Genomic DNA, 21,239 nt, shown 5'->3' on the forward strand with positions numbered 1-21,239 from the left:
TGTGTAAATCCACATCCTAATCCAATCCTGGGAGCATTGCTACCTTCCTGCCCAATGTATAATTTTCCAACTGCAATGCCCAGAACTGCGCTCAGTAATCCAGAATTGCTTTAACCAGGGCTTTGTACAACCATACCAAAATGTTTTCCCCTTTATTTTCCAACACTCTGCAGCGGTATGGTGGCATTGTGGTTAGCACTGCCGCCTCACAGGGCCAGGGACTGGGGTTCCATTCCCAGCTTAGGTCACTGTCGGTGTGGGATCTGCACGTTTCTGTGTGGGTTTTCTCCGGGTGCTCCTATTTCCTCCCACAGTCTGAAAGACGCGCTGGTTAGGTGCACTGACCATGCTAAATTCTCCCTCAGTGTACCCGAACAGGCATCGGAGTGTGACGACTGGGGGATTATCACAGTAACTTCATTACAGTGTCAATGTAGACACTAATAAAAGATACTGAACATAAAGGATGACCCGGGGTGGGAAGGGAATTTTGTCATCCCTCCCGTAGCGGGTGGTGGGGCACACCACAAAAAGGGCCGTTGACCTCGGATGGGATTTTCCAGTTCTGGGGCCAGCGTGTCTGGAAAATCCTGCCCTCAGCTTCAGCCATTTGGATTACTGCGGTCCCTTCTCACTCAATTGCTGCTCACTCCAGATTTTAATTCCTAAATTGGAAACGTTTTGTGCTGTTCCCGCACAGGTCCCCTTTGCTGGATCTTCAATAATCACCATACTACTCGGAGTTTAATCTCCAGTACATAAATACATTTAATAAATGAGATAAATAAATAGAATATATTAGATTCTAAGTGAGCAAAGTGCCGTTATCTTTGGAAAGAGCCAGAGGGTAACTTGCACCAGTCTGGTCCACTGTTAAATGCTTCATTTTAAATAAAAACCTGATTCATTTTAAATTTGGCCAGAGAACAAGGAGAGAATGGAGTTGGCTGCAGATCAGGAAGAGCTGTGACACCTGCATTACTGGAACAGGTTAGGGATCAAGGGGTGACCTGCGTTACTGGAATGAGGGAGGTGTATCACTGCGGCAAAACTAATGCAGGCGGCCAGACTTGCCTTAACCGGGAGGCAGGCAGGTACCGGGAGCAGACCCACCCCAGCCGAAATTCCTCCTCATCTCGGTTTTAAAAGATTGTCCCTTTAGCCTGAGTGTGCAGGCCCAGTCAGCAGTTAGGAAGGCAGACTCAATGTCAGCATTCATGTCGAGAGGGCTAGAATACAAGAGCAGGGATGTACTTCTGAGGCCATGTAAGGTTCTGGTCAGACCCCATTTGGAATACACTGAGCAGTTTTGGGCCCCCGTATCTAAGCAAGGATGTACTGGCCTTGAAAAAGGTTCCGAGGAGGTTCACAAGAATGATCCCTGGAATGAACAGCTTGTCATATGAGGAACGGTTGAGAACTTGGTCTGTACTCATCAGAGTGTAGAAGAATAAGAGGGGGGCCTTATTGAAACTTACAGGGTATTGTGAGGCCTGGATAGAGTGGATGTGGAAAGGATGTTTCCACTAGTAGGAAATATTAGAACCAGAGGGCACAACTACAAACTGAAGGGACGATCCTTTAAAACAGAGATCAGGAGGAATTTCTTCAACTAGAGAGTGGTGAATCTTGGAACTCTTTGCAACATAAGGTTTGGAGACCAGGTCATTAAGTGTTTTTAAGACAGAGATAGATAGATTCTTGATTAATAAGAAGATCAGCGGTTATGGGGAAAAGGCAGGAGAATGGGGATGAGAAAAGTATCTGTCATGATTGAATGGCGGAGCAGACTCGATGGGCCGAGTGGCCTAACTCTGCTCCTATGTCTTATGGTCTAAATGAGTGGAGGGGACAGATGGACCCACTGCAGCTGGGTCCAGGAACCAGAATGTGTACAGAGCTCACATGTTGCAAAGCAAAAAGAAAAACATACATGTTGCCTAAGCTTGTTGTCTACTCTTCAATGTGATTCTATAATTGGGCAGCACTTGTTGAACACTCCTGAGTGTGTTAATAGCTACACTAACGACCAATTTAAGGTCATCCATTCAGCTCGTGATGTGGCTCATTTATATTTGCTGCAAGTGACACACAAACTCGGACATAGGGACCCTTTCACTGCAATCAGACGTGCAAGCCTTGTGCATTTTCTGAATTACTTGGGAGTTTGGAAAGGTTAGATCCTTATCGTCTTCTCCATGGCGACGCCTCGGCCAGAGTGAGCATACGAACCAATCAGCATCATTTTCTTCTGCCATAAAGAACTGGTGTGTTCGTTTGAAATTTGGCATTTGTCCTGATGAGTGCAAGGCAAAAAGCTTTGGCAACCTGCATCTCTTTTGTGTGATTGCTGGAACTGCCCAGTACAGGGGTCACATTGCAAATGGTGAGTATGACTGGGTGCCCCCATGCTGCCTTCATGTTGTATGGTCTTGAAAGCAGACCAAGTTACACAGGTAGATTTCTTCTCCCTACCCCTCATAGACAGAAGAGGAGGAAGGTTCAGGAATATATTAGATGTCTCTTCTATATATGTATACGCATACACACACGCACTCATGCATGCACACACGCACATGCACACACGTTAAGCAGTTTTATGATTTCCATGCATGAACACAAGCATGTCCACATGTTCTGGAGCAAGGGCCGACCGCTTGCTATAAATGTTATGCCCTGCCTCCGTGAATATCCAGTTGGCTGGCACCACAGTCGCGGGCACAGCAAGCAGCTTCCTTGCAGCATGGGCGAGGAGCGGGTACTGGGTGTGGTGAGTCTTCCACCACTGGAGGGGGTCTTGGCAGAGGGAGGAGGCCTCGCTGGTCTGGAAGTTGCTGATCTCCTGCTCGGCCTGCTGGTTGACCGAGTTGGCCGACGCGCTCCGGACGTTGCAGAGGTCGCCCAGGAGGAACTCGATGCCCGAATCATGCTTGGGCCTCTTGGCTGCATCGGGGCTGGCGCTGGGCAGCTCCGGGCCCGGCCTGCCCACCGCCGGCAGGTGCAGCTGCGCCAGCTCGGCTGCCTCGCGCTTGAGGGCGTGGAGTGTCTCCACCCGCTCCGCCTGGCTGAGGAAATCCAGACCTCGGAAACGCGGGTCCAGCGCGCAGGCCAGGTTGAGGATCTGGTTGACCTCCTGGTCGGAGTACCACTGGTTGAGGTCGGCACAGATGGTGCGCTTGATGTCATGGGCCATCTCCGAGTCACTCTCGTTGGCGGCCAAATGCTTGTACACCAGGCTGGTGATCACAGGCTTCACCAGAGACAAGCTGGAGAAATGCTCCTTGGCGAAGGTGGAGGTCGCAATAGCCAGAGGCTTCAGGATGTCCACAATCTCGCTGACCACTTGCCAGTCGTCTGGCCTCAGCCCTTTGTCCTGGAGGCCCTCGCTAAGGCTATCGAGAAAGTGCCGGTGCTCCAGCAGGCTCTGCAGCAGGCTGTGTGTGCTGTACCACTCTGAGCCTCCAGCGAGGAACATCTTGGACTGGACCTTCAAAAGCGACTCGCTGGAGCCCAGTTTGTCGCGTAACCCGGGTGAGGAGAAGACGCACTCCATCAGCCGCTTGCAGCGAGTTAGCACCCTGAGCACTGAGGGTTGCTGCAATGCCGAGTCGACACAGTTCTGCAGCACATGGCCAATGCAGGGCAGTGCCTTCCATCCTACTTTGGAAGCTGCCAGCCGGACATCGACATTGCTCATCATGACGGAGTGAGATGTCCTCTCCCTGATTCCCCACTCGTCGGCGATCTCCAAGAGGGCCGCCTTGACATTCTCAGCTGTGGTCTCCTCCATCACAGGACGGGTGGAAAGCACCCGATGCTTGAAGTCGAAGGAGCCGTCGACGTAGTGGACGATGACCGTGACGTAGGACCGCGAGCATTTATGCCTCCAGAGGTCGATGCTAACCGCGCAGTGTTGCAGCAACTTCATGGAGTCCATCACCCTCGACTTCGCCTGGGCGTGCATGTCCTGCAGGACAGCCTGCGCAAAGAAGCTTACGCTGGGGATCTTGTAGGTGGGCTCCAGCACACTCATCATCTGGACAAAGCCCTCTCCCTCGATGGTCTTCAGGGGCAGGAGATCCGCTACAATGAACTCCGAGATCGCCTTGGTCGTTCTCCCGACAGGGGGCGTCACCCCCGTCGTGGTTCGGGATGAAAAGTCTTGGGGGTAGGCATCTACTCCCTTGGGCGTTGGCACAGAGGTGCCGCCAACCAGCTCGTTGTATTCATGCCTGTGCTTGTAGATGAGGTGCTGCCTCAGGTTGGTCGTGTTGCCGCTGTACGACAACCGGACCCCACACAGCTTGCAGATGATTTTTGTCTTGTCCAGGATGCGCCCCAAAGCGTCTCCCTGGAAGCCAAAGAAGGTCCAATAGCGGCTCTGCGCCCGGCCGAGGCTCACCAGGTTCTGAGTTCCTTCCAGCAGGGTGCCTGGGGCATCCCTGCCCACGTGGCAGATGCTGCCACCGCCACCGCTCTGCAGGTTGGCCTTGTGTGCATGGATGATGGAGGCCACCAGGTCGCTGCAGTTGTACTGGTCAGGGGGGTTCATGTGGCTGGAGATCCCATTGGGAACTTTGCTCTGGAGGTCTTGAAACAGCTTCATCAGCAACTCCTTCTCACCAAACTCATACTTGAAGTGTTCACCTAAGAAAAAGATAACCAGCATCAGCTTTCCCATAACTGTTGGTACATCAGACACAGGCCATTCGGCCCATCGAGTCTTGCTCCACTATTGAATGGGATCATGGCTGATTTGATGTGATAATTCTCAACTCTACGTTCCCACCTTATCCAATTGACTCCCTTACTGATAGGTTTAAGGTGAGAGGGGAGAGATACAAAAGTGTCCAGAGGGGCAATTTTTTCACTCAGAAGGTGTTGCATGCCTGGAATGAGCTGCCAGAAGTAATAGTAGAGGCGGGCACAATTTTGTCTTTTAAAAAGCATTTACACAGTTACATGGGTATGATGGGTATAGAGGGATATGGCCCAAACGCAGGCATTTGGGACTAGACTAAGGGTTTAAAAAAAAGGGCGGCATGGACAAATTGGGCCGAAGGGCCTGTTTTCATGCTGTAAACCTCTACAACTCTAAGATTAAATATCTGTCTGTCTCAGTCCTGAACATACTGAACAACAGCTCTCTGCGGCAAAGATTCACTATCCACCAAGAGAAGACATTCCTCCTCATCTCTGTCTTAAAGGGGCAGTACGGTGGTTAGCATTGCTACCTCACAGCGCTAGGGACCCGGGTTCGATTCCTGGCTTGGGTCACTCTCTGCCAATGCTCTACTCTTGCTAATATGTTACCCCAACACAAGGGCTCTTATCCTATTGTGCTTTACCTTATCGAACATCCTTAGGAAATTCAAGTATATTACATCTACTGATTCTCCTTTGTCTATCCTGTTTGTCATCACCTCAAAGAATTATAATAGATTTACCAGGCATACTTTCCCCATCATGAAGCCATGCTGACTCTGTTTGATTATATTACCTAAATCTAAATGCTCTGATATTATTCTTTACAACGGACCCTAACATTTTCCCAAGTGACTCATGCCTTGTGGTGCTGTACACTGTTATTTACAGGAGGCACTGTGACACATCAGGAACGTGTGGATACCTTTTTAAGGCCACAAAGGCTAATAGATGCTGCACAAGCCACTTGAAGAGTTCATACTGAGGTCAATTATGAGGCTGTAGACACTATGGTTTCAATAGTCCACACTGCCAGTGAACTCACTGGGATAGAGTTCCAAAGATTAGCAACCCTCTGTATCTATCGCCTTTTAACTTGAAGGCGATAACACTTATCTCATACAAGATAGGAGTAGAAGGAGGCCATTCGGCCCTTCGAGCCTGCTCCACCATTCACTACCATCATGGTTGATCATCTAACTCAATAGCCTAATCCTGCTTTCTCCCCATAACCTTCGATCCCGTTCGCACCAAGTGCTATATCCAGCCGCCTCTTGAATACATTCAATGTTTTGGCATCAACTACTTCCTGTGGTAACGAATTTCACAGGCTCACCACTCTTTTGGTGAAGAAATGTCTCCTCATCTCCGTCCTAATTGGTCTACCCTGAATCCTCAGACTGTGACCTCTGATTCTGGACCCTCCAACCAACAGGACGGCGGCAGTGTGGCACAGTGGTTAGCACTGCTGGCTCACAATATCATAGACCTGGGTTCGATTCCCGGCTTGGATCACTGTCTGTGTGGAGTCTGCACGTTCTCCCTGTGTCTGCATGGGTTTCCTCCCACAGTCTGAAAGATGTGCTAGTTAGATACACTGGCAATTCCTTTGGTCACCACACTCCGGCGCCTGTTCGGGTACACTGAGGAAGAATTTAGCATGACCTAACTAGCACGTCTTTCAGACTGTGAGAGGAAACCCACGCAGACACAGGGAGAACATGCAGACTTCACACACACAGTGACCCAAGCTGGGAATCGACCCAGGTCCCTGGTGCTGTGAGGCAGCAGTGTTAACCACTGTGCCGCCCAAGGCCAGCATAATCGAGACACAATCAGCTTTACTATTTTCTAGCGTGGAGATTTCACCAGCACAGATAGGGTTCCTACCTAATTTTAACCCAAGTGTCCTGGCGTACTCTTCTCCAATCCACACCAGCAGCTCTGCTCCAACGGCAATCGGCTGACTCGCCCGGTAGTAGATTTTACTGCGGTACTGAAAGACCGTCAGGTTGTGTTCCTCTTCGCTTGAGGCACACGCCACGTACCTGTAGAGAAAGGGCAAGGGTATCGTTGTACAGTCGGTTCATGCTGCACAGAGTTCTTCAGCCAGTTCAAACATCAACTAAAAACTAATGATATACAGACCCAAAAAGAACTGGCTGCCCATTTTACACCTATCCCTGGCCCCTTCCATTAGTTTAAAATCAGTTCTGCGGAACGGGTGGTCAGTATAAAATGACCCTGGGAGACTCAGGGCCAAAGGTAACCTTCAAATGGGCAGAAGACAAGGATAATTGGATCAGGACATTCAGACGTAACTCAGTGTCCAGCTTAATGCCTCTATTCACAACTGAGATTTGGTATTATGGGAAGATGGTGGCACCTTGGTAATGTCACTGGACATCACCAAGGTTTTTAGATTTTTCAGTTATCCTTGTCAAGGGACAAGGGATCAAATCTCATCACAGAAGCCGTTGGAATTTTCAATTCAATAAGAACTGGAATGGAAATTTAGTCTCAGTAATAGTGACCTTGAAATGACCATCAATTGTCATCCAAACCCACCTGGATCTCTAGGCCTTTAGGGAAGGAAATCTGCCGTTCCTATCCAGTCTGTCCTCCAGAGCCACCGCAATGTGGTTGACTCTTACTTGCCCTCTGAAATGGGCCTAGCAAGCCACTCACTTCAAGGGCAATTAGGGATAGGCAATAAATGCTGGCCTTGCCAGTGACACCCACATCCATAAAATACAAATATCTAAATATATATAGTTACTTAGCAAAATTTCTTTAGAGTTGTGAGAATGCAGAAGTTTCTCTGTGGCATACAAAAGGCAAAAGAAAATGCAGCGCCACCACTGATGGGAGGGTACCATGACAGTGTGACATGTTTACATAGAGATTTACTGTTAGTAATAGGGACCTAAGAATTTGTAATGGGCAAGGTGACAAAACAAGGAGAACTGAGTTTTAGGCAGGCAGTGCTTGTAGACGTACGAGTGTATATTGCGCATCCGCGAAGCGTTCTGGAACATGGTTTGCATTCAGCAGCACGACAAGCCTAGACACTGCACTGTCAACCCAAAGGCACAAAACATTCTGCTGCACTGAACAGGTCAGTCATCTTTAACTCTAGAATAATCTGCCTGTCAAAAAATATTATTGGATTAAATTATCGGCAAGATAATTCAGCAAAACAAGGCGCACAGTGACATATCACTGCAGTCAGGCGCCACCCAGGATTAAACCGTTTTGTCATAAAATTAGATTTGCATACCCTGAGCGATGAACAATAGGTCTCAGATTGGTCTGCAGGTTAGCTGCCATCTCCAGATGTAACAGCATCCCAAGGTGGTTTCACAATGCCCACTTTTAACTATTCACTTCCACCTCCCTGTCTTATTCCTGCCTTCGTTCTCTCTGCCTGTTATTTTCCTTGATCCCTCCATTCTGTTTCCCCCGGAGAGGCTGGAATGAGGGCTCAGGGGTAAGGCATTGGCTGTTTAGAATGGGGAGGGGGGGATTGGTTATTTGGCAGTAATCCCGTCTCCTCCACGATACCTCATCCAGTTGGCCTTCGACACATCGGACGCGTCCACGTAATAATAGGATCCATTTTCTCGCAGCTGCAACAGAAGAAAACGTCGACTGAGAAAGTTTCGCACCTGTTTTGTGAAAGGGGAAAAATCGGCACGGTGACACAGTGGTTAGCACTGCTGCCTCACAGCGCCAGAGACCTGGGGTTCGATTCCCGGCTTGGGACACTGTCTGTGGAGCTTGCACGTTTCCTCCGTATCTGTGTGGGTTTCCTCCCACACTCCAAAGACGTGCTGGTTAGGGTGCATTGACTGTGTTAAATTCTCTCGCAGTGTACCCGAACAGGCGCCAGAGTGTGGCGACTAGGGGATTTTGCTAAAATGACCCGTAGTGTTGGGGGAGTTTTTTGGGTAAATACTTGGGGTCACGGGAATAGGACCTGGGTGGGATTGGTGTCAGTGCAGGCTCGATGGGCTGAATGGCCAACCCACCTGACCTGCGCTTCACTGGACACTAAGGGGCAATTTAGCATGGCCTCACCTGCACACCTCTGGGCTGTGGGAGGAAAACCAGAGCACCAGAGGAAACTCATGCAGATATGGGGGAAACGTGCAAACTCCATATAGACAGTCACCCAGGATTGGAATTGAACCCAGGCCCCTGAGGCAGCAGTGTTAACCACTGAGCCACTGCGTCCCTCCCAGCCCTGCCTCATGATCTGCAATCCAATGCCTGAAAGGTGGAAGTAAATTATTCTTTCAAAAGGAATTTGGCTAAATAATTGAAATGGGAACATTTGCAGGGCAATGGGAAAAGAGCAGGAGAAGTGAGACAGAATGAATAGCTCTTCCTAGGAGCTGGCACAGCCACGATGGGCCCAATGGCTTCCTTCTGTGTATATCGGTCCATTACACCATCCAGTATTTGGTTTAAAGGCAAAGGGATCGCAAGGAAAAACAGATATACTCTTACCGCCCAGGAGAACACGGTACAGTCGTTCTTGTCCGTCAAGATATCCCCATCAAAAGGGCCGAAGATGCATCCCCGTGGGATCGCTGACGAGGTGCACCAGATTCCCAGCCCGCCCTGCGGCCGCTCTTTGATGGCGAGGCCTTCCGGCAGGGTCAGCAGGGCCCGGGATGGCATACGCTCCGGCACCAGCCTGTCGGACACAAACGTCGGCGCTCCATGGTGCGGGCAGGAATCTCGGAAGTAGAGCCGGCAATCCTCGCAGACTAGAAGAGCAACAAAAAGCGGGGGTCAGTTGAAAAGTGCAGGCTTTCAAACTTAGTCAATACTCTGGGGACTCCCTCCTTTACAGCACTCTTCTTTTATTCATTCAGCATTTTATTCAGACCAGCATTTATTACCCAGCCTTAAACATTAACGCTGCAATGAAGCTACAGTGAAACTCCCCTAATCGCCACACCCCAGCACCTGTTCGGGTCAATGCACCCTAACCAATACATCTTTCAGACTCTGGGAGGAAACCTACGCAGACACGAGGGAGAACATACAGACTCCACACAGACAGTGACCCAAGCTGGGAATCGAACCTGGATCCCTGGCGCTGTAAGGCAGTAGTGCTAACCACTGTGCTGCCCCTGAACTGAAGTTCCTCAATCCTGGAACCATTCTTGTGGCTCTTTTCAGCACTCTCTAATGCCTTCCCATCCTTCCCAAAGTGTGTTGCCTGGAACTGGATGCGATTCTCCAGTTGAAACAAACTAAGTGTTTTATGCACACAGCAAGTTCCAACAGACAACACGGAGATATAAGACTAGATGATGCATTTTCGTGATACTAATTGAGGGATAAATATTGGCCGGATGTTTAAGAGCGAACTCCCCTGTTCTTCGAAACAATGGTCATGCGAGCTTTTGCATGGAAGGGCAGAAGGGGCATCAGTTTAACACTGCTTCTGAAAGATGGCACCTTTGACAGACCCGCAGTGGAGTGTTAACTTAGACACTGCACTCAAGTCTCTTAAGTGGAACTTGAACCCACATGGGTTCAAGAACATTGAATACAGGAGTTTGGACATCTTGTTGAAGTTTGGCATTTCCAATATTGTGTACAGTTCTGGACACCCTGTTATAGAAAGGATATTATTAGACTCGAAAGAGTGCAGAAAATATTCACTAGAATGCTACCAGGTCTTGATAGTTTGAATTATAAGGGCAGGCTGGATAGACTGGAACTTTTTTCTCTGGAGCAAAGAAGGCTGAGAGGTGATCTTACAGAGTTCTATAAAATAATGAGGGGCATAGATCAGCTAGAATTCAATATCTTTTCTCAAAGGTAGGGAAATCTAAAACTAGAGGGCATGGGTATAAGGTGAGAGGGGCAAAATACAAAAGGGTCCAGAGGGGCAATTGTTTCATATAGAGGGTAGTGTCTGGAACAAGCTGCCAGAGGTAGTAGTAGATTCAAGAGGTAGTAGTTTTTTTTAAACAGTGTTTAGACGTTACATGGGTAAAATGAGTACAGAGGGATTTGGGCCAAATGCAAGCGATTGGAACTAGCTTAGATGTATAAAAAAAGGGGCAGCATGGACAAGTTGGGCTGAAGGGCATGTTTCCATGCTGTAAACCTCTATGACTCTATGGTGAAAAAAAGGTTTATTTATTAGTGTCACAAGTAGGCTTACATTAACACTGCAACAAGATTACTGTAAAAGTCGCCTAGTCGTCACAGTCCAGCACCTGTTTGGGTACACTGAGGGAGAATTTTTAGCATGGCTAATGCACCTAACCAGCACATCTTTGGTCTGTGGGATAAAGTGGAGCACCCGGAGGAAACCCACGCAGGCACGGGGAGAATGTGCAAACTCCACACAGACAGTGATCCAAGCTGGGAGTCGAACCCGGGTCACTGGCACTGTGAGGCAGCAGTGCTTACCAAGGTGCCACAGTGCCAGGAAGGATGACTGAGGCTGCATCTTAATTTTAAAAAAAATATCAATTGTCCCTGTACTGCAGGACAAACAAGGCAGGTTCCACGGTCAGGCCGTGCTGTTGCTGTGACGGCTCATTCTGCCACGCAGGCTGATGAAGCGGATCGCTGTGCTGACTTACAGAGTAGCTCATCCTCGAGTTGGGCACAGGCCTCTTCGGCGACCTGCATCTCCTCCCCACACCGAGCCTCAATCCACCAGCTGAAACACAGGAGAACAACGTGAAACAACTCTCCGCCACATCGGCCAGTGGCTCAAAGGTTGCACGGTGCAGGGACTGAGCGGTGAGGTCAGTGCAAGAACACAACAAGGATGTATAGTATGAGTGCAGTAAGGGTGAGGGAAACAAAGAAGAGTATAGCACTGGAACAGGCCCTTCGGCCCTCCAAGCCTGTGCCAATCATGATGCCCTAAAAAAAACCCCTTCTGCCCTTTCTCAGTCCGTTTCCCTCTACTTCCTCTCTATTCATGTACCCAGCCAGATGCCTCTTAAATGTTGCTCATGTGCCTGCTTCCACCACCTCCTCCGGCAGCGTGTTCCAGGCACCCACCACTCTCTGCATGAAAAACCTCCCCCGCACATCTCCCTTAAACTTTCCCCCTCTCACCTTGAACCTGTGTCCCCTTGTAATTGACACTTCCACCCTGGGAAAAAGCCTCTGTCTATCCACCCTGTCTATGCCATTGTACCACAGAACATGACCTGTCCTACAGCCTGTCTGACTACACCTGCAAAGAGTTCAAACCCATGGCAGCAGTGCAAGATGGGAGCTCTGAGACTTGGAAGTCACCACGTCAACGACAGCAACTGGAGGAATCTTCTACTGGACTTCTCCGCCCTAGGGCATTCCGACCCACAGCACCAAAACTTCCACCACAGGTAGGGCAGGGAGACAGGAATCCCAAATCCACCCTGTGCCAGAAAGAGAACAGAATCCCATGCTGTTGGTATCAATCTGATTTACACTGGCTTTCCAGCCAACCCCCTGCCCCCTCTCCAATATGCTGAGGCTACATGCACTTTTACAAACATGTTGTAGCCCAGAGCTATGGATAGCGATGGTAGATGCTCCAATTTTCTTTCCATCATATGCCTGGTAAGATAATATATTGGAAAGATTTTGCAGGTTGACACTCCACCAGTTTGGCCCTGTTATGCCCTGTTCTCTTCCTCAGCCATCAAGTCCTGGGATGGGACTCAAACCCTGAGCTTCTAGCTCAAAGGCAGTGTCCCTTACCTGCTGCATCAGAAGACCTGACAGGGGAACTTTTCCATTAATGGAAGTAAGTGGGTCCCCAAATCTTCTGGACCAGAATACCCACTCCTTACTCCTTCCACTAGATGGCCATGTCCCACCATACAATGCTCCCCTCTGGAATTAGAGATATTTATTTTGGGAAATTCTCCTTTACAGATGGATCTTTCCAGCCCACTACCTCACAGTACACCTCTCTGCTGTAGAGCTACTAATTCTCTCCATCCAACATGTTATTGTTCAAACACTCCTACCTCTGCACCGCTACGTGGCATAGAGCCACAGCTCTCCATTATCCATCCCCCATCGCTCTGTAGCCTTAAACATACCACATTCCACCCAGCTCTGCATAATCCTGTACATAATGCACTCCAACTCCCATTATTCGGCTTTCAATATACCTCGAACGCTGCGTATTTTAGGTGTCATGCAACGTATGAGGCTGCAATATGCTTTGCCATATGGGGCAGTTAGGTGGCACAGTGGTTAGCACTGCTGCCTCACAGCGCCAAGGACCCGGGTTCAACTCCCAGCATGGGGGACTGTGTGCAGTTTGCATATTCCCCCCGTGGGTTTCCTCCGGATTCTTGGGTTTCCTCCTACACTCCTGATGTGCGGGTTAGGTGGATTGACCAGGCTAAATTTCCCCTGTGTCAGGGGAACTAGCTAGGGTAAATGCTTGGGGTTATGGGGATGTGGACTGGGTGGGATTATGGTGCAGACTCAATGGGCCGAATGGCACTGTAGGACTCTACAATATATTCCACACTAAGCTTGATATTGATGCATCATTACTGGACGGGACTATTAATCGGAATCTATACTGTGCATGACACACCATGAACTCTGACGAGTTCTAACACCTCTCCAAACTCTGCAAGACCTTACTGGTGATGTACTTTTAGCCTCTGGCCATGATCTTAACTGGCCGTTCACACTACATTCCCACTGCAGTGAAGTCAGAGAGTTTGGCGGCCGGCCAAACCTCCATTCGCTGCGGTGGGATGGGAAAATCCTACCGGTGTGAACAGAGGTAAGATTCCCACCTCTGTGTTAACATCTTGGGGAGGAGGCCTCTCGACCAACATTATCTTCTTGTTTGACAAGGGGGGGTGGGGCACAAGATTTGGTGCAAGACACAGGCAGCAAAGATTTGGATGGTCTCAAGGTCATGAAAGGTAGAATGTAGGTGACCTAGCAAGAGGGCACCAGAATGGTCAAGTCTAGAGGCAGCAAAGACAAGAACAACAGTTACATCAGATGAACTGAGAAAAAGATGAAGCCATGCAAGGGAAAGAAGCGATCTTAATATTGGTGAGAACATGAGGTTTCTAATTCATCTCAAAAAGCAAACATGACATCAAAGATGCAAACAGACTGGATTAGTCTGCATCTGTTACCTAGGAAAGGGTGGAATTGGTAACTAGGCAACGGAGTTTGGGATGGGGACCAAAAGCCATAGCTTCAGTCCCCCAACCTCAGGTTGATTTGAAAAGCTCACGTTACACTTTGGCCTTGTAGTGCACTGAGTAGCAGCCCTGTCTCTGGGTTAGAGTGCCAGATTCAGGTCCCAATCTGGGACTTGTTGGCCGCAGAAAGTGTGTCTAGAATGTGGCCAAACAAATCGATTATCAGTCTGAAAATCATTCCAATACACCTGGTGGCAAGCAGGAAGAGTGATAGAGTTCCCTGGTCTGGTCAGCCATACTGCAGAAGGTAATGGCAAACCCCTGCAGCAACCATCATAATGGACCAATCCAATGAAAGTCCACGGTCATCAATACCCTCTTAAGGCAGAATTCCTAAAGGAGTGAGGAGGATGTTAACACTTGTACTTGAATGGATCCAATTCAATTATCACAGATTAATATTGGTAGAATTGGAAGGAAATTGAAAAGTTTGGGCAGAGTGTAGGGGGAGGCATCAAAGCAAAAAAAAATTCTAAGTGCCAAGTGAGTGTGAAAACGGGAATCATATCCATTTTTTGAGCAAGCTCTCAGATGCCATCTTGTGCCACCTTGAGAAAACAATTGAGGCAAAGTGTGATTCTAGCCAGTAGGGGGAGTGGATGGAGTTCATTCACGCCAGGAAGCCAGCTGCTGACTGATAGAAGATGCCCTCATTCAACCCACTCCCCCACCGATCACTGCCCCCATTCATCACCCCCCACCATCCCAGTCGTTCACCATCCTTGCTCACCCCTACCACCCAGCCCTACTGGTCAGTTGCCACCCTGCCAATCCCTGATTGCAGACTGCACATCTCACCATGCGCTGCCTCCTCTTCAGGTCCTGCCCCCTCCTCTTTACCCTGCTCTTGGCACTGCCCAGTGGACAGTGCCAGAGGGCCAGGCTGGCAATTCAGGACCATTATCATCGCGAGAGTCCCCTCGGAGTTCACAAGCAGAAAATGGCTATCAACACCGTGGAACAGGTCAAGTAATGGTCTATCTCCAAATACATGTCAATAGGCATGGAATTAAAATGTAAAGACTAAAATTCTACTGGCAACAAGTGCAGCAAGATTTGTCCCACAGCCTGTATAAAATCAAAATACTGCAGATGCTGGAAATCTGAAATCAAAACAGAAATTGCTGGATACGCCCAGCATCTCTGTGGAGAAACAGAATTAACAATTCAAACCCTATTTTACCATCTTGATTCTAAGTGCTGGGTGGGCTAGAAACTGGGAGTGTTTCAGATCTGACATTTAGACCCGTCGTTAGGCACCCCCAGACACACTCTGCCTCTACCAGTAATTCCGAGTCTGCACAAGCCTGTGGGCGTGGCTTAACGCTCCCGAAATCCTGCAGCTCCGATCGGAGCCTCCAACTGCACGCGCACAAAAAAAAATGCTACTCCCCTGCCACATCGCTCCTGGGCTGCATAATGCCACCCCCTGGGCCCCTCAGACATTGCCCCATCCCCACAACATTACTGACCCCTTATCCTCCCACCCTCGCTATCCAGACCGATCGCAGACTCCTCCCCCCCCCCCCCCCAAACCTTTGCCCCGATCTCAGGCAGAGTGATCCACGTTCCCCCTTCTGCCCCACTGGTCTCAGGCAGTGTGGCAGTGGGCCTCCCTTTCCCCCCCCACTGATCTCAGGTGAAGTGATAGCAGAACCCCTCTCCCCCCTCCCTCACGGATCTCAAGCAGAGTGGCAGCAGACCCACCTCCCCACCCCCTCCCCCCCCCCATATCGGTCACAAGCAGAGAGCCACCAGAGACTCAGCACTTACCTCCTCACTAACTGGAGCGCCCAAATCAGACTTTTATGGAGCATATCTGATTTGTGCGAATGCGTTAGTAAAGGGGGGAGTGCCAGTAAGATTAGGCGTGCACCTATTAAGTCAATTTAAATGCATGCAGATACATCTAAATGGCCATCATGTTCATTTCGGGCGTGGTCGGATTTTTGGTCCTTGGTAAAGGGGGAATCAGCGCAGAGTACACTACTCACCTCACGTCCGACTTTACCAAGTGTCCGCACCCGGAAATAGGCGCAATGCAATGGTAAAATCAGGCCCTTTGAGTCTGTATGACCCTTCTTCATAACTGAAAAGAGAGAGAAATATGATTGTTTGTATAGTTGGAGAGCAGGGTTGGGGGTGGAGGGGAGAGAATAGAAGTTCAAGGATAGGTCAGAATTAAGGAGAGACTGACAAAGATGTCTTGGAATCAAGACCGCGGCGGTGTTAATGGCTAAGCATTAAAGACTAAAGAAGGTGCTGACAGTGGAAGAAAGGTAAGGTAGCAAAATGTGTTCATACAGGACAGAGGTCAGTGAAAGCAAAATTGAAGAACAAGTGACAGATGGCCCAGTGGGGGAGGGTGGGAGTGTTTGCATTGGAACAAACCAAGGAAAGAAGGCACAAAAAGGGGTCAAGAAAGAGGAGAAAGTTCAGTCTCAAGTTGTTGAAAGCGACGTTCAGTCCAGAAGGCTATGATCAGAAGATGAGATGCTGTTGCTTTTTAGTTTGCGTTGGGCTTCCCCTGAGCATTGCAGCAGGCCCAAGGACAGTCACATGGGCAAGAGAGCAAGATGCTGAGTGAAAGTGGCAGCAAACAGAGTGGAGGTCATGCTTGCAGACTGAGCAAAGGTGTTCCGCAAAGCTGTCACCCAGCCTATGTTCAGTTTCCCCAGTGTAGAGGAGACCACACTGGGGGCAGCAAATACAATAAACCAAATCAAATAGTTTAAAGTTTATTGTATCAGGCAGAAGTAAGGCTTACATTATCACTGCAATGAAGATAGTCGCCACACTCTGGCAACTGTTTGGGTCAATGCACCCTAACCAGCATTTCTTTGGGAGGAAACTGGAGCACCGAGGAAACCCATGCAGACACAGAGAGAATGTGCAGACTCCACACAGACAGTGACCCAAGCCAGGAAATGAACCTGGGTCCCTGATGCCGTGAGGCAGCAGTGCTAACCACTGTGCCGCCGTGCAGCCTGCAAGTAAAACACTGCCTCAGCTGAAAAAAGAGTGCTGGAGCCCTTGGATGGTGAAGAGGGAGGAGTGAAGGGGCAGTTGAGGCACTCTTATCCCAAAGCCTAATCAGCATCAAGGGTTAGGTAGTCTAGCTCCAAGATTGTCGCTGGTGTTCTGGATGCTGGTTGCCTGTAGTTGTCCAATGCTAAAGTGGTGCCTGGACTACCAGTTCTCTCACCTTTGTTGTCCTATTAACACATTCTGCTATAATACTTTAATACCACTATCTTCTTTAGTCCTTAATGCTACCATTGACACCCACTTTGTCTTGAACCCAAGACATCTTTGTCAATCCCTCCTTAATTCTGATCTATCCTTGACCTTCTATACCGCCCAAATGCCTTCCAAACTGCTTGACAGTTGGACCTTAAGAAGACAACTCCCAGTAGTGGGGCAAAATGACAAAACCTAACCAACAGGAAATGGCTTAGGGAGGAAAGAGATCTTCGTGTCACAAGTCATTTGGCCCATTGACTCAGTTCTGCCATTCGATGAGCTCATGGCTGACCTGCAATCCAACTTCATTTAGCCCTCTAATATCTAAAATTAACCTATGAATCTCCAACTTAAAATTAACGAATGACCGAACATAAGTTGCAGTTCAGGGAAAAGGATTCCAAACTTCAATCACTCTCCATATGTCAACGTGTTTCCTAACTTAGGATGTGATTTGATTTATTATTTTCACATGTATTAACATACAGTGAAAAGTATTATTTCTTGCACACTATACAGACAAAGCAAACCGCTCATAGAGAGGAAATGAGAATATGCAAAATGTAGTACTACTGTCATAGCTAGAGTGTAGAGAAAGATCAACTTAATGCGAGGTAAGCCCACTCAAAAGTCTGACAGCAACAGGGAAGAAGCTGTTTTTGAGTCGGTTGGTACGCAACCTCAAGCTTTTGTATCTTTTTCCCGAAGGAAGAAGATGGAAAAGAGAATGTCCGGGATGCATGGGGTCCCTAATTATGCTGATTGCTTTGCCGAGGCAGCAGGAAGTGTGTAGACAGAGTCAATGGCCGGAAGGTCGGTCTGCGTGATGGACTGGGCTACATTCACGACCTTTTGTAGTTTCTTGCGGTCTTGGGCAGAGGAGCCATACCAAGCTGTGATACAACCAGAAGCATGCTTTCTATGGTGCATCTGTGGAAGTTGGTGAGAGTCGTAACTGACATGCCAAATTTCCTTAGTCTTCTGAGAAACTAGGGGTGTTGGTGGCCTTTCTTAACTATAGTGTCGGCGTGGGAGGAACCAGGACAGATTGTTGGTGATCTGGACACCTAAAAACTTGAAGCTCTCGACCCTTTCTATTTCCTACCCATTGATGTAGAAAAGAGGCACATTCTCCACTACATTTCCTGAAGTCGATGACATTCTCCTTCATTTTGTTGACATTGAGGGAGAGATTATTGTTGCCGCACCAGTTCACCAGATTCTCTATCTCATTCCTGTACTCTGTCTTGTCATTGTTTGAGATCCGACCCACTGCGGTGGTGTCTTGCACATTACTCTTAACCACTGGGAGTGGCTTCACCCAACATCTTCTCAGTAATTTTTTCTTGATTTATTATTGTCACATGTATTGGGATACAGTGAAAAGTATTGTTTCTTGCACGCTACACAGACAAAACATACCGTTCATAGAGTACTTGGGGAGGAGGAGAGGGTGCAGAATGTAGTGTTACAGTCATAGCTAGCGGGGAGGGAACAGTCAGCTTAATATAAGTTAGGTCCATTAAAAAGTCTGAGGGCAGCAGGGAACAAGCTGGATTATAGCCTGGTGGTTTTATCGCTAGACTATTAATCTAGCAACCCAGCTAACGTAATGGGGACCCAGGTTCGGATCCCGCCACAGCAGATGGTGAAATTTTAATTCAATAAAAAATGTCTGGAATTAAGCATCTACTGAGGACCCATAGTCGGTTGTCAGAGAAACCCATCTGGTTCACTAATCTCTTTCAGGGAAGGACATCTGCCGCCTTTACCCATTCTGGCCTACATGTGACTCCACAGCCATGTGGTTGAGACTCAACTGCCCTCCAAGGGTAACTAGGGATGGGCAATTAATGTTGGCCAGCCAGTGACGCCCCAGTTCCACAAATGAGGATGGTGCGTAATCACAGACTTTTGTATCTTTTCCCCGACAGAAGAAGGTGGAAGAGAGAACATCCAGGGTGTGTAGGGTTTTAAATTATGCTGGCTGTTTTACTGAGGTAGCGGGAAGTGTAGACAGAATCAATGGATGGGAGGCTGGTTTGCGTGATGGGCTGGGCTACGATTGCGACCTTTTGTAGTTCCTTGCAGTCTTGGGCAGAGCAGAAGCCCAAACCAAGCTGTGATATAACCAGAAAGAACGCTTTCTATGGTGTATCTGCAAACATTGGAGAGAGTCATAGCGGATATGCAGATTTCCTTGGCGGATCTTTCCTTGGATGCGATAATAACAGAACCGAGGCTGGGGTTCACTGGTTCAATTCCTGCCTGAATCTTTTAGGTTGCTGCTTCCAATCACGCGGCAATTAACCAGATCTTTGACAAACTGATGGTCAACCTCGGCCACTCCAGAAATAAAGTTTCGTTGTTAAATGATTTCCAATATGAGGCAAGTTTGACTATTTTATTTACTATTTTAAACATTCCTCCCTCTTAGCACCAAACAAGGAGGGGAAGCGGTCAAACTGGGAATCCTGATTCCCATTTTCTCACTAAATCATTAAATTAATATTATAGGTTAAATCAATTACATTATTAAACTGATTATATTTTTAAAATCGAATTTTAAAACAAATTGTTAAATTGAATATATTATTAAAATTGAATATAAAATCAAATGTATTAAAAATCAATTATATTAAAATTATATTAATAAAATTTAATATTAAATTATATTAATAATTCATTATTTTATTAAAATCATTAATAATCGTATTAGTAATATTAAAAAATCAATATTAAAATTTGATTATATTAAATTGATTATTTTATTAATACAATTACATTAAATCAATTACAATAAATTTGATATCAATAAATTGATTAAATATTAATAAAATCGATTATAATAAATCAACATAATTAATAAATTCAATGTTATAAAACCGATTATTTTATTAATAAATCGATTAAAGCAATATTATAAATTCGATTATATTAAATTGATTAAAGCATTAAATCGATTATATTTCTAATAAATTCGATTATATTAAATTGATTATAATAATTCGATATTAATAAATCAACTATAAAATTGATTATATTAATAAATCAATGTGATGATTCTGGATAATCGGTTTATCGATTACTCGCGCTCTGGGGCTTCTCTTCATGATGGAAAAGACGGATATTGTCGAGTTTTGCTCCTGTGATCCATTTTAAACCCCAACCCCGCCCCAGAAACCGATACCGAGCGAATAATCGAAACAAATCGGTTTCTCCCACCCAGCGATTAGTGCACCGATTGTTCCGGCGAAGAAATAAAAATCGGCCCGAAACGGCGGCGGGGAAGCATCGATTCGGTTCCTTCCCGCGGACTGTGAAAATCGGCGATAATCGGGAACGGAACCGAGGTTCTCATGGGGTATCGGTGCAAATATCGGTATCGGTGTGGGTATCGATACAGGTGTCAGAGTGAGTATGGGTATCGGTGCAGCTTTCGGTGTGGGTATCGATACGGGTATCGGTATGAGTATCGATACGGGTATCGGTGTGGGTGTGGACGGCCGGTTTACCTGGGCAGTCGGGAGGCGGCCCCCGGCGCGATTCTCCGCTCACTCTCTCTCCATTCCGCCTCGAATCGCGATTCTTTCCCTCTCCGGTCCCGCCCCCTCTTCCCCGCCCCCCGCCGCTCCGATTGGCCGTCCGCCGCCTGATGGACGCCGCCTCCCAGCCAATGGCGAGTGGGAAACTGTCACCTGGCCCCGCCCTCCTGGCAAGGATTGGCGGCCCGCCCCACCAATCGGCGGCGCTGCCGCGCGGCATGCCTCCAGCGGCCGCCGGTGATTGGTCCATCCGGTGGAAGAGGCGGGGCCAAGTGGCAGGAGCCGATTGGATGAGAGGATCGCACGTGTGGGAGGGTCTGGCCCAACCCCATTTCCATAAACTCCTCCCCACCCTCACCCCTTCTCCTCCCACCTCCCTGCCCCAGTACCCACCCGTCGCCAGACCACCCACTCCCCCACCCCCATCTCTTCCCCTTATCCATCTCACTATCCCACCTCCTTACCCCCATCTCCCTGCCCCCATACTCACCCCTCCCCCATACCCACTCCTCTCCCATACTCACCC

The 21,239-nt window shown here is 48.1% G+C and overlaps 1 protein-coding gene across 1 annotated transcript; it reads right to left on the reverse strand.

Annotated features, from left to right (window-relative positions):
• Positions 1-528: 528 nt before the first annotated feature.
• Positions 529-20,754, reverse strand: zbed4l1 (zinc finger BED-type containing 4-like 1). Its single transcript, XM_080217656.1, has 7 exons — positions 20,684-20,754; positions 15,920-16,014; positions 11,322-11,401; positions 9,217-9,479; positions 8,269-8,333; positions 6,595-6,752; positions 529-4,647 (listed from the first exon to the last, which is right to left on the reverse strand). The coding sequence occupies exons 3-7, from the start codon at positions 11,368-11,370 to the stop codon at positions 2,588-2,590; spliced, it is 2,595 nt and encodes an 864-aa protein (XP_080073782.1). The 5' UTR covers positions 11,371-11,401; positions 15,920-16,014; positions 20,684-20,754; the 3' UTR covers positions 529-2,587.
• Positions 20,755-21,239: the final 485 nt, after the last annotated feature.

This window comes from Carcharhinus amblyrhynchos, chromosome 35 (genome assembly GCF_965287045.1).
Source record: "Carcharhinus amblyrhynchos chromosome 35, sCarAmb.v2.hapA, whole genome shotgun sequence".
Taxonomy (NCBI): domain Eukaryota; kingdom Metazoa; phylum Chordata; class Chondrichthyes; order Carcharhiniformes; family Carcharhinidae; genus Carcharhinus; species Carcharhinus amblyrhynchos.